Here is a 14,503-nt window from a genome sequence, read left to right as displayed (position 1 = left end):
GAGATAAATGAACACATGTCCCAAATTTATGCATTGGAGTTAGCTGACACTAAAGGTCAAAAGAGAAAAAAGAGTAATGGAAATGCAGAGTAATGATTTGTGACCTTTCTAACGCCAAAGACCTTTGCCTGTTTTTGAGTTTGTTCTTTTACTTACTTCCTACTAATTATTTAAAACCATGCTTGGAGCACTAGCTCTGGAGTCTGAGCACTCTGCTACCTAAGGGTAAACACTTCTTCAGCTTCCTTACCTGCAGAGTAGGCTTATGAATGATGCATCTCAGATAGTGCTCTTGTGACAATAAAGTAAAATATACATGTAAAGCCAGTCCACATGGGTTTGGCACACAGTAAGTGCTCACTAAATTATCATTACTCAGTATATTGAATTAATTCACTATTAATTCACAATTCACTATGAAATTTTTAAAATTTTTTAAAATTTTTTAAATTCTCCTTTATAGTCAGAACTGTTGTAATATGTTCTGAACCATTTTTCCAGAGTAGCTAAATATGGTATTCTAAGAAGATAGTGCCAAACAGAATGAATCTTTCTTCTTGAAGGCTTTTTAACCCTATCTTGAGATCTTATTTTCAAAATATCTACTTCATAACCACTTATCAGGAAGACTCTTTTAAGTCTATGAATTTCTTATTATACATTTGCTAGCCAAAATATATTTCCACCACTCTTAGCTGAGTAAAGCTGATTTATCCATGGGGAAAGATCAGGATTCTATTCTGAAAATTGTTCTCTTGGGCTATTAAGCTGTATCCAATTTCCAGGGTGCCTGATGCCTTCATCTTTAGGGTTGAAGGATTCCATTTTGCTTCATCCATCAACCACAAAGAGTCAACCTCGTCTTTATTGCAAAGCCACATCTCTAATGATAATGAAAGCAACTCAGGCTGATAAGTCGAGTCAGCAATTTAAAAATAAGAATTCTTTGACCAATGAACACAATCACATTTGAAAAGCAACTGATAAAGAGAAGGACAGAAATGAATTCCTGAAGGTTTTATCATATTTCTGAATAAAATGGATGTTTGTGTCTTTTAACCAATACCTTTCTAATCACCATGTAACTTTTCCCCTACTTCTTGCCTTGTGTCATATGCATAGTTTGATTTAATTAGCTAATAATAATTATTGCTGCTAAAAATAAAATGTCAACACTCAATGTTTGTATTCAAATAGGAGACTTAAAATGTCTATGATCTATTTTTAACCATTAATTGCAAATTAACCTTGACATAATAGAGTGGAGTGGTTTAATATTTATTGTTTCCTAGTAGTAATTTTTTTAACTGTCTCTACAATTTCAAAATCATTTTCCCCTAAGTGTTGTTAAAATACTTTTGTTGTAGTATCAAAATTCTATTGCTAGAATATTTGCATTTATCAGAAGTATTAATTTCAGATTTTAAACTTTCTACTCACATATTTTTGTCTCATCTACCAAAAATACTGTTATCAAGAGTCACTCTAAAATGCCTTCTCATCCTTTCATCTGGTAGCAACCTGTCACTCCTCTGAACGCCACAGAGTTTTCTTAGTCTTCCTCATTACATCCTGGTCAGTATATTTTACCTTTATTAAGTTTATGCCTCCCCTCTTTTTCCCAAGAAAAGTACTGTAACTTCTTAACATTCTGTGCAGTTATTTATATATGTTTCTCCTCCTCCATGCTACCACAAACTTCTTATGCATAGATTCAGTGTCCGATTTAACTTGGTGACTGCCACAGTGTTTAGTGAAGTATTTGTTACAGAATAAGCAATCAACACGTGTTTGTGGAATACATGGGTAGATGGGCAATAAATGCTTATTAAATTTTAAAAAATGAAATAATCCTCCATTACACCACCAACATAGGCTGGAATTATTGGCTTTAAGGGGATTTTCAGGGGAAACATTGTGCCCAGGCATGATCTCTGCTTGTTAATTCATATATATATATGTGTGTGTGTGTGTGTGTGTGTGTGTGTGTATACATATATATATGCAATTATATATTATATGTATATACATATGGATATATATATATATCAATTGGGAGTGTATTTACTCTATATCTACACAAGTCATGGATAGGTTTATAAGCAAAATCTTCCCTGAAATAATATCTTTATGTCATCTAAGAGGGGGAAACCATCAATTTAGATGATTGTACCTTTTACTAAATTGCCTGGTTTGAAGGGATTATGTCAATATGACTGTAGTGATAGGGTCTATATTGAAGGAGAGGAAATAGGTCAGGTATTCCCTTGACTTGATCAGATGTTGTACTGGATATAATAGAAAGCACATTGGTTTTAGACTCAAACACATCTACTTCCAAATACTAGCTTTGCCAACTACATGATATATGACATTGGGCAGGTTATTTACTCAACCTTTAAGTCTCTAAGTAATATATATTCTGCCTGGGTTCATCTAAGGATTGGACAATAGTACCTGGTACACAGTAGGGCTTAGCATGTCCCAGCTCTTACTATTAAAATTCCAGAGTGGTTTGTTTACTAAATGTTATTCCACAGTCCAGTACACTATCTGTCTAGTGCACGATCTTCCTAAACAGGGTAAGATATCTATAAAGTTTAGTATAGAACAATACTTGGTGTACAATAAGTCCTCAATAAATGCTCAGTATTGTTAAAAACTATTGCTCCCAGAGGAAAAATACAATAATAGTTTGCCAACTTGGCCCAATTATCTGACCATCAATCCACCCCCACCAGATAGCTCCAAGTCCTTTTCCTACAGGTTTGTGTATGCACCATTTTTCCCTCGTGGAACTTACCTTACTTGCAATGAAATAATCTTTATGTTGCACATTATTATCTGTCTCCTTAATGGCGTGTACTCTCCATGACAGCAGGGATCATATTTACCTGCTCACTGCTAAATACCAACCACTTAACACTGTGCCTATATACTTAGTAAATATTTGTTGAATGAACGAATGAATGAATGAATGAATGTCAGTAAGTCACTGACTATTATTATGTACATGACTAGCACTATGCCTGTTATATAAATAAATACTGAATGTCTGTGCAACTGAATTGTCAGTTGCATTTGTTGTAATAAAAGTTTATAAAGAAAACTGATTACTTCCTTATAGCTACCCATTACAAAAGATGTTATTTAATGATAACATCAGCAGAACAGGCTGCCCATGTAAAGTCTTTTATTGTCAGTCTTGCCTTTCAAACCAAAACTACTAGACACATAATGGGCACTCAAAATAGCTCTTTGAATGGAAAATTCTAATCATCTCTTGACATTGTCATCATTTCCTTGACTCACCATTGTTAAGGAACAAACAAAATTATCAGAGAAAAAAACATACAGATCTTTAAAGCTCAAAATTTTTCTGCATTATTTATTCTCTTTTATTGGCCATACACATCTCAAGCTTCATGATTTTTTTTTAAAGATTTATTTATTTATTTATTTATCTATTTATTTATACAAGCAGAAGTGTGGGAGGGTGAGAGAATTCACCAGATCAAGCTTCATGATTTTTTAGAAAAGGAGTTGTGTATCTGCAACAAAAAGGAAGTAACAAGAGCAAATGTCCTTGGAAATAAATTTTAAGATAGAATAATTATAGCTGGTATTTGTTTCCATTAAGTATCTTTGGATTCTTGACAGCCTTTTTGTCTTTATCTGTGAAAAATGAGCTAACAATAATTTTAATTTATCTTCCTCAATCATCTTGAGGACAAAACATCTTTTTTTGACTATGCTATCCAATAGCTAAAAACAAAATGTAGTTAATTAGCCTCTTTCACATGGCTCATCAAAGAGATTAATAGTGTAGTAACAGTTTGAAAGCAAGTAAAGACACACAGAGTGAAGATACAGGGTCCATGCTGATTAATAAAACTCTGAAAACAAATTACATCCACCTCTATGATCCTCTCTCATCCTTATCCTGTATCTCATGAATAACCACTATCTTGAATCTGTTTATCATTTCCTTGATTTTTAAAAAATATACTTTTATTCACACCTATATATAAATTCCTAAAAAAATATTTTTCCTTTTACATGTTTTCACATTTACACAATGGATTCATGCTGTAATATTCTGAGCTTGACCTTTTTCACTCAATGTTTTATTTTGCTAAGAATCATCCATATGGTAGCATGTAGTTCTAGTTCTGATTTCATTCTAAACAATTGTGTGAATATTCCACAATTCATTTACCCATTCTCTTATAAAGATGTCTCCAATTTTTGTTATTATGAAAAGTGCCTCTATGAATACTATTTTACATGTCTCTGGTGTGCTTATGGAGAAGTTTGAAAATGAACATAGGAGTAGAATGCTGGTCTCACTGTATATAAATGTTCAGCTATACCAAATGATAGCAAATTGCTTTCCAGTGTGGGTCTATCAATTTAAATTCCCACAAAAATGTATGATTTTTCACTTATTAACATCTTTTATAATACCAGACTTTCATTTTTTTTAACAATCAAAGTAAGTGATTATAAGTTCTTGATGTTTCATTTCTGCTGTTATATTATAGGTTCATGTGGGCCTACCATATTACTAAAAAATAATCAGGGTCATGCATAACCAACTGTGATTAATCCAAATTTTTATTTTATGATTAATCCAATTTAATTGGATTTTTATGATTAATCCAATTTAAAGTCCAGTAGAGGGGTTCTAGAAAAGGTAGACAGGGAGTCCAAGTCTTTGTAAAGACCTCAAAGTTGGTTCCTAAGAAAGATCTTGAAGGGAAGGGGGAGGGCACTGGAATGCAAAGTGCTAAGAATAGATCATACATAGCCCATTCCTCTTCCTTCCAGACTCATTCCATCTACTCAAAGAGGCAGCAGATCCAAGGTAATCATCCTTGGACATTTTTAAATCCTTTGAAGAAAATATGGTAAAATCTCATCGTCCCCTATTACCAGATCTGATGGCACAAGTATAGTGACAATCTCTTCTTAAGAACCACTTTATTGAAAAACTCATCTGATGTTATATATTTTCCTAGGATATGGCATTGGCCTCCCACCCAACTCTCTACTCACCTCCAATATATCCGAGCTAATCAGTCAATACAAGTCACATGGGTTTATGGATGTGCTACATGACAAGTGGTATAAGGTGGTTCCTTGTGGCAAGAGAAGTTTTGCTGTCACTGAGGTAAGAAAAAACAGCTGTAGTGTTGCTGTTTTGTATAGCTTTACCTTGAAGAATATGAAGAACTCTGTTATCTGTGTTTCATTCTAGGCTATAATGTCTACTGGGGCTCTCTGTGATTATTTGAGTTACTTCACTTGGGAAGTGTCCATTCCTATGGGATTTTGCAATGAGACATGTTGTCTTGGGTTTAAAAGTGATGCTGGTTTGATGAGCAAATATCTGAATGTATACTTCTCCCCTCTATGCTACATTCACACGTGCAGGAAAAATGCTATCCTGTATTGACATCAATAGTAGCTGAGACTGACATTATCAATGTTTGCTTTAACCACTAATTGTACATCATGATGTGGACTTCAAATTATCCCTCAAGATCTAATCATAGCTAATTTTTCAGTGGTTCAGTGATTCATCCTTTATAGGCATAGAATCTAGACATGCCATAACCAGTAATTCTTAGATTATAGAATCATAGCTTCTTTTTAAATTAAAAGCAAAGTACCCTTCTTTTACAGATAGAAAACTAATGCCCAGAGATACTAAGTGATTTGCCCAAGGTACACAAATAAGAAGAATCTTCTCTTTATTACAGTGCTCTACCTTTACGATGTAATTAGGAACATGCAAAGTGAGCCAGAAATTAGATGATTAACATAGGAAACTAAAAGGTGCAACAAAGAGCTTCAGTCTTGGGTACTTTAAAAAGAATCCAAACAGGGGCCTCCCTGATGGCGCAAGGGGTTAAGTCTCAGCACTGTGAAGCTGTCGGCAGCCACTGACAGAGTTCCAGCCCCGGCCAGGGAGCTAACCCACATGGTGCAGCAGACCTCTCCTATCTCGCCCGCTGCTCCCCTCAGCAGTGTATTTCAGTAGATCCACCTGTTCTGCTCCCTACTCTCTCTCTGGTGAATCCTCTCACCCCCACCCCACCGCACACCTTTGGCCAACACCCCAGCTCTTGTAATCATAAATAAATTAAATGAATCTTTAAAAAAAAAAAAAGCCAAACAAACCAGCCTAACATAAAAAAAAAAAAATTAGCCAACAAAATGACTTCAGAAAGCCTCTATTTGCCAACAACTTCCAGATTTGTTTTTCAACACAGATTCTTCTTCTGAGCTTCTGAACTATATATTTACCTTCCTACTTGACATCTCCACTTGAATATCCTATTGGTATCTCACATTTAACTTGTCACAAGCTGAACCTTGATATTCTCTCCTAAATCTGCTTTTCCTCCTGTGCATCATGCCTTGGTAATGGCACCTCTGTCTATCCAGTTACTCATTCCAAAAGCTGGCAGGAATCCTTAATGCCTCCCATGTCTACCCTTCTACATCCATCAATAAGCCTTACTTCTTCCTTCTATAAAATATGTCTCCAATATGCCCATTTTTGCCACCTCCTCTGCCATCACTCTAGTCCATGCCATTATCCTTCATCTGGATCACTGTGAAACTCCCTAACTGCTCTCTATTTTCATTCCTGCCTTTCTCCAACCCTTTTTCCCTCTGGCGGGTTACTCCTCTGAGTGGAAGCCTGCAGTGGCCTCCCCCTCTGAACTAAGGCCCAATCTGACATGCTGAATATGACCAGTATTGCCCTGTGGGATATGACCCTTTCTGTTTCTTCATACCACTGTCTTTCCAGCTCATTAAAGCCATACCAGGATGGACATTTCAGATCATGACACACCAGCAGCTTCCCTACCTTGGGGGGTCTCTGCCCAGGCTGTTGCCTCCTCCTCAAATACTCTTCCCCATGACATTTACCCAACGAGTGCCTTTTCTTGTAAATTCCCAGCTCCCACCCCTTTGCATCTGCCCATATTCTCTGATCAAATCTGAATCATGTCTCCCTTTATTATTTCATTTTATATCTCACTTTATTTCATAGCACTTGTATTTTAAGTTCTCATCACTTTTAATCAGAAATGTTTAATTTCACTATTTTTAACCAGATTTAATCAGATGTTCATTTGTTAGTATATTTTTCTTTTATTAGGCTATAAGATCTTTGGTGGGTGTGGTGGCAAAGGCTGTTTAGTGTGTGTTCTCAAGGTCAGGCACAGAGGAGCTCTGGGAAAGTAGTGTGAATGTGAAGTAAATCAGGAAACCTGCACCACATACCTGAGGAAAAGCTGGGAGACAAAAGGTAAGAGCATAACATAAGAGGGACATTGGTAGTATCCTGGGCTGAATAGTGCTCCCCTCTCCGAAATGCACATCAATCCAGAACCTCAGAATGTGACCTTACTTGGAAATAGAGTCTTTGCAGAGGTAATGAAGGTGAGATAATATTGGATAGGGGTGGACTCTAAATTTAGTGACTGTGTTGTTGTCAGAAGGCCATGCGTAAGGACATAAGGGTCTAGGGTAAGGGACTGTGTATGCTCGGGTGGTGGTGGGGGGGGCGGCATATATCTGAGAAGGTGCAACCCTATTTCCCTAAATCATACACAGGGTTGTAAACCAATGTTGCCTCAATAAAGGGGAGAAAATTTAAATTTCAAAATCATGGTCAAAAGTAAATAAATAAATAAGAAGGGCATATGTAGAAATAGATTGAGAAGCCAGTCATGTAGTAACAGAAGCAGAGATTGGAATAATGCAGCTGCACGCAAAGGAATGCTGAGGATTGGTAGCAACAACCGGAAACTAAACTAGAATCATGTAGTGGACTTTGCCTCTGAGTCACCAGCGAAAATGTGAGAGGAAAAAAAATCTGTTGTTTCAAGCTGCTCAATTTGTGGTAATCTGATATAATAGTTCTAGGAGACAAACACAGATAGATGATGACAGATAATAGATAGGTAGGTAGGTAAGTAGATAGAAAGATAGAGAGATAGTGATTTTATTTAGATATTGTAAGTATGACTTTTTCTGCTAAAGTAGAGATCAAAACATAAAAAAGAGAATGATTACAACTAGAAACTGAGGCAAGCCAGTCGATGCCCTTAGCAATTAAATTTACCTCTAGTATTCCTAACAGCAATGAGGATAAGGAAAATAAGTCAGGTTACAGAGTTTTTTAATAAGAAAAAAAGAAGTTAGTCTGTTTTTAGCACTAAATTCTATAATAATTCTATTTCTTTAATGACATTGAATAATAGAATTGGCCATGTTTGCAAGATGTAAAATTATTTCTCCTCTGGCTAATTCTGGTATTGATGCTTCATAAAAATTGAAAGTGTGATGTGAGACATGACTCAATGAAAGCCTTTGGGGAGGCACTAAATATGTAATTCATATTCTCTGATTCTGTATAACCTTCCCAACCTGCTTCAGAGATGTAGACCATCTGGAAAAATCGATTTGTCTGACCAGCAATGATAATTAAGCCTGCACTATGGTGCAAGGCACTGTTCTAGACACATCAGCTATGACAAAAGATACAAAGATCCCTACCTTTGGGGAGTTTGCATTCTAGCAGAATTGTTAGGGGGAAATGATGTCCTAAGCTAATCCCATACAGGCTTTGTGGACTCCACTCCCACTCCAGACTAAAGCCATCAAGACATTGGGAAAGACAAATCCCGTCACCACCAAAGGGAAGGTGGCTGGGACCTCAGGGTGTAGTTAAGCAGCCAGGTTGGATATAAAAAACAAACACGTGGGCCTTGGGCTGGCTCGCTATCGCTCACCTCCTGGCTTCACGGCTCCTGGCTTGCAGCCAGCTCTCAGAATGCCATTTGGGATTCCAGGTTGGCAGATCGGGTAGGACTCATTTAAAACTTTGTCTCCCATTTTTCTCCCTGAGCTGTACATTTCCTCATTTCCCCTTCCCTTGCAAATAAACCTTTTATTAACCTTTCCCATGTGCCTGCAGTAGAGCATTGATAAGTCCTTTTAAGCGCGCAGGTGAGGACCCACAGTCAGGCACCCCATTTTGTATCGGGGCTGCCCTATAACAGTTGGAAACAACACACAGTGGACACACTACATCAGTGTGCTAGATAGTATTTACAAGGGGAGAAGCAGGATAAGGACAAGAACAGCACTTGTGAAAGGCCTCAGTGAGATTATTGAGCGAGATTTGCAAAAAGCCAAGAGGGAAATCAGGAATTAGGGAACTGGAATGCTCTGTGTTTTCCAGGAGACAGAAATTTTATTATAGACATGAACTCATTGGTTCTCACTTCAACCCCATTGTTTTTCTTTATTTGGAGAGATGTGCATGTCTTTTCCTAGAATAAATACTCTTTTTTTTTTTAAGATTTATTTATTTATTCATACAAGCACTGGGTACAGTCAGAAGCGTGGGAGGGTGAGAGAACTCACCAGAGCCAGAGCGGGGAACAGAACAGGCAGAGTGACGAAATACACTGCTGAGGGGAGCAGCGGGCCCGGCAGGAGAGGTTTGTCGTGCCATGTGGGACCCTCGCCGGTGGCCGGGCATCAAACCGGCACTGTAGAGGCTGCGGGCAGCTTTGCAGCCCAGTGCTCAACTGCTGTGCCACCAGGGGAGGCCCTCCTAGAATAAATACTCTTCCCCACACCAGTCACCTGAGTTAATTCAGCCAAGAAAACAAACAAACCATCATCTGCTTAAATGGTCCAGGGCAACAATGTCTTGGTGTTTTGCACCATTTTTGTGACCAGGGTTAACTCAAGCCAAAATCTCCAAGTGATTCCAAGTTGATAGAGACAACAGACAAAAGGAGCCTCCCAGTCATGTCCCCGAAGCCATCAATATGGAATGATAGGCACTTCCTGGTCACATACATACCCTTAAGGTGTTGACTTTTCAACTCATTAGACTGAAATGTCACCTGGAGGGACTGTGAGTAGGTTTGATAAAACTGCAGTCCCATTTTGTTCTCAGACTAACAGTCACCTCTGGAAACCTGGGACAGTAAATAGTAAATAATAGAAATAAAGTTTCTATAATAGTTTTTCCCTTCATCATGTCCTGGGGTTTGTAGATATCTTTAGGTGTCTCCCTGTGGCTCGTTTTAGAAGTGGGGAAACTTTCCTAGAAGCTGTCCAGTAGATTTCCCCATATTTCATGGACCAAAATCGTGTCACCTGTGTCTAGCCAAGCAGTGATGAGCAGATTGGGATCCCCATGATGACTGCAGCTGATAACTCTCATCCTCTAGGATTGGTGACAGGGCAGCTTCCTTTAAAACACGTGCTCTGGAGCCTCCATAGTGGCGCAAGGGTTAAGTCTCAGTGCTGTCATGCTATAACCACTGCAACCCGAGCTGGATCCCCGGCCAGGGAGCTAACCCACACATGAAGCAGACCTCTCCTGTCTCCGTCCCACTGCTCGTCCTCAGCTGAGTGTAATGTGTCTGTAGTAGAGATCCTTTAAACGCGGGTGTATCTGCTCAATAACCCACTCTGTCTCTGGTGAATCCTCTCACCCCCCTCACCTCTGGTTTGAACCCCAGTTCTTGTATGCATAAATAAATAAATCTTTAAAAAAAATAAAACACATGCTCACATAAAGAAAGGTGAAGACCTAAACAACAGCAGGATCCCCTTAGGATGGAGGAAACAGAAGAATAAATGCTCGATATGCAACCAACCATTTCTGGACCCCTCTGCTGGAGGAAGCTGCTTCCTCTTTCATCCTGCTGGGGAGAAGCAGGCCTAGGAGTGTTTTGTTTGCTTCCCCTCACCTCAAATGTCCTCCACAGCCAGACTGTCATAGTGGAGAGAAACCAGACTGACTTTGAAATCAGATAAGCAGTGTTTGAAGCCTGTCTCTACCATCAGCTTACTTTGGACAAGTCACTAGACCCACCTCAGTCTGAGCTGCTTCATCTCTGTGGTGGCTCTTCTGAAGAGTGAAGAAAATCACAGTGTAGTGAACAAGTCCCACCTCCTTCCAGTGGGGGAGGAGTACAGGACATACTGGAGCTTTGTAGGTGTGTTCCCAAAGGTGCTGCTCCCCAAAGGTGCTCTTGAGGAAGACATTCCTCTGTTTATTTCTGACCTTATCTCCCTTTGGCCAGATACAGTTCAAATCTTTGTCTGCTAAGTACAGACAGAATAATTGAATACCCTTCACTCTGAAAAAAATATCTTAGTTTGGCTAATGCACTATATGGTCCCATAGTAACAGACATGGAAGACATGTTGCCCCCCTCCCCCATATTCCTGGCAGGCAGATACTATCAGTGTCCCCTGTGAGAACCTTGATCTAGTCATCTCCCATCTCCCGGCAACCCCAGAACAGTCTAGTTGCAGTTTCTCTGGAGGATAAACTCATTTTTTTTTAATTCCAGGGCTTTATCTGCTCCCCAGAGTCACCTAGGAAATTGCAGGTGCAATTCTGCAGACCAGAGACCAGACTCCAGCAATTCTCAGGCAGGAATTTTAAATTAACCTAAGATGTCTCCCCACGATCATCCCAATACAACTGTGCCCACAGTAGACTCATTGTCAATCCATTCCTCTGGGGACGTATGGCAGGCTTTAAATTTCCTGCCTTTTCCTTTGACTCAGCAAAATAAAAAAAAAAAAATGTCATTTTTTTTTTCCCTTGCTGAGCGAATTTAAGACCTCCAGGGCAACAGTTTCATGAAATCTGTTATTTGCAAACCAGGCAAAGGAAGGCAGCGGATCCCAATTTAGCAAACTCCCAAATTTCTTCAAGGAATTATTAAAATATAAGACAATAACTGTTTTTATTCCTTTAAATAACAAGTTGAATAATGCACATTTTAAACAACTAGGAATAGTAAAGGGAGAGGAAACAGTGGTCTTGGCCAGGAATAAAGAACACACCCCAACAGTGTGAGGAGTTTGAAGAAGCTTCTTGCTAGGGCATGGCTTAAGGGAATCAACAGAAATGGTACAGTTTCCAAGTGCAGTCCTGTTTCCATACTCTGGCTTGCATGGTGGGGGGCAGAGTAGAGAGAACACTCCTAGAGCCCAGGGGTGCACAGAAGAGGGCTTTCTACTGGAAAAGCCAAACGTCAGCAACCTGGGAGAGAGGCAGCCAGGGAAATCATCTGACCAGCTGACAATGTGCACCCACAGACACAGACCCAGCCTGCGGGGAAAGAGATCATGCCCCATGCTGGTTAGGAAGGAGGAGTCCAGCCAGGCTCACTGGTCTAGGGAGTCATACCTCCCTGACTCCACTGTGACTGTGGCTTCTCATCCAGTCTTGATTCTTCCTGCCTTAGTCTCCCCCTGTGCTAAACTTCATCCAATAATGCATGGCGTCACCAAGCAGGGGTGGAGTGGAGAAGTTTGTTTAAACTCTTTACTAGGTTTAAAGTTTAAATGGCTTGTTTTTAGCACCGGTAGCACACATGTAAAACTAACCAGGTTGTCAAAATAGCCATGTCAACAAAATGCATCTAAACATTATGAACACGCATGACTTTATTCCTCTGAGTTTCCTCCTCTGCAAAATGGAGAAATGAATAGTTGATGGTTCTGACTTGGTGTAAGGAACAGAGGTAATATACGTAAGAGTGCCCGACAAATAACAGGTGCTGGGTGGATAGTGGTTATGTTTGTCCTGACTGCCAAGTAGTGACTTCAGCAGACCACTTGATTGAAGAGTGAGGGGCTTTGCAGTAAGGCCAGCTAGAGACTGCATTGGTTCTCAGCGGGTTCATTTGGAGGGATGCTGACCTAAGTAGCTCGACCTTGGAACCCAGACAGGGACACAGTAAACTTGGTTCCCCAGCCCTGATCATGAGAATGTGCATAACATATGATATCTATTTCATAGCAAATTCATTCTTCCTTCTGTTAATTTGGGGGGAGGACAAGGGAAAGGGTTCGTCAACTATACATTAAAAGCCAAAGAGCACACAAGTCACACCAAGAAGCTTCGATGCCAATTTTCTGTCCATTTTAATCTTTCAAAGCCCAAAGGGAGGGCCTCCCCGGTGGCGCAGCGGTTTAGCGCTGGGTTGCGAAGCTGCCCGCGGCCTCTGCGGCGCCGGTTCGATCCCCGGCTGCTCTCCGGCCACCGGAGGAGGGTCCCACATGGCGTGCAGACCTCTCCTGCCGCCCGCTGCTCCCCTCAGCAGTGTACTTCGGTCCTTCTGCCTGCTCTGCTCCCCGCTCTGGCTCCGGTGAATTCACCCTCCTGCCCTTCTGACTGTACCCAGTACATGTATAAACAAACAAATAAATAAATAAATAAAACGTGCCTCTATTAAAAAAAAAAAAAAACTTAGAAACTTTAAAAAAAAAAAAAGCCCAAAGGGAATGGGATGAGGCTGGTGGAGGGGTGAGTTTTAATGCAGTTTTTTTTGCTCTTGACAAACAGGTGGTATCTCAACAGCCTTCTGGCCCTCTCCCAACCTTACATCTTCCCTTTGCAATTTAAAATGGCACTGTCTGCTATTCAACCTGATGAAAGTTACAGCAAGTCAGAGAGTTAATGACAGTAGATTACTTTAAATTGAAAAACCCATGGATGTCAGGGAGCCACCTTGACAGCTGAGTGCTTCCCTCGGAATAACCTAAGTAATTAAGTCTAATATTTAAGCCAAGCATAAGACCAGACAGAACATATCCAGATAGCACTTTCTGGAAACCCAAAGAAGCACAAAGCTGTGCTATATGTTCTTTTATGAGGTGTAGAATTGCGCATAAAGAAAAGGAAGTGATCCCAGAAAAGCCTCACCTTCTTTTACTTTGCCACCAGAACAAATCCATCCCTCTATCTGCAAACATGTATTGAACTCCTGTGTGCTAGTTTATGGAGAATACTAAGCTTAACAAATGGTCTCTCCTCCTTCCTGGAGTGAAGACCTATGCATGCAGGAGAAAACATCTTTGGTAAATAATTAGTACATGCAAGATTACAGTTGGTGCACCCTCCTCTTGGACCCATCTTGAAAAAGCAGGAGCTATTCTAACTGTAAGACTCCTATCATTCCAATGTAAATGTTCTTTATTATTTATATATGCTATACAACTGAAGACTTTTTTGGAGGACTTGAAAAATACATGGTTCTGGAATTTTCTGCTTTGCAATATGCTGGATTAACCAGTTTTTATAGTATTGTATTTTTTCTCTCTGACAACTGAAGTTCTAAGTTTAAGTGGGAAAATGTGAATATGGTTTATACAAACCACTGGGCTGCCCTTAAAACAGACTACCAAAGAAATGTCAGTAATTGTCTTCTTTAAATGTCAATGGTATTTGAAAATCAGGTTGCTGGGTGGGCAGGCTAGAGACCTCAATTCTCCAGTCTTGTTTTCACTTCATAATATCCTCACAATGTTAGGGCTCCTTCTCTGCTGCTCTCTGCTTACTCTAAGGACAGAAGTTTGAATGATACAGGGAAACTAATTCCAGCAAGTGCTCACTTCACCCTTGCTAATTAATGACCAATTAAACAAATCT

The 14,503-nt window shown here is 39.6% G+C and overlaps 1 protein-coding gene across 1 annotated transcript in view; it reads left to right on the top strand.

Moving 5' to 3' along the window:
- Positions 1-14,503, top strand: part of GRIN3A (glutamate ionotropic receptor NMDA type subunit 3A) — a 150,894-nt gene that overhangs the window by 115,679 nt on the left and 20,712 nt on the right. The window contains exon 6 of the mRNA XM_037492876.1: positions 5,022-5,173. Within this exon, the coding sequence (XP_037348773.1) occupies positions 5,022-5,173 (152 nt within the window). The remainder of the gene's footprint in view (positions 1-5,021; positions 5,174-14,503) is intronic.

The sequence above is a fragment of the Talpa occidentalis genome, unplaced genomic scaffold (genome assembly GCF_014898055.3).
Source record: "Talpa occidentalis isolate TD23 unplaced genomic scaffold, MPIMG_talOcc4v2.1 talOcc4.7, whole genome shotgun sequence".
NCBI lineage: Eukaryota > Metazoa > Chordata > Mammalia > Eulipotyphla > Talpidae > Talpa > Talpa occidentalis.
Note: the sequence above shows the minus strand (reverse complement) of the source record. Positions and strands in the feature narration are given on the sequence as shown.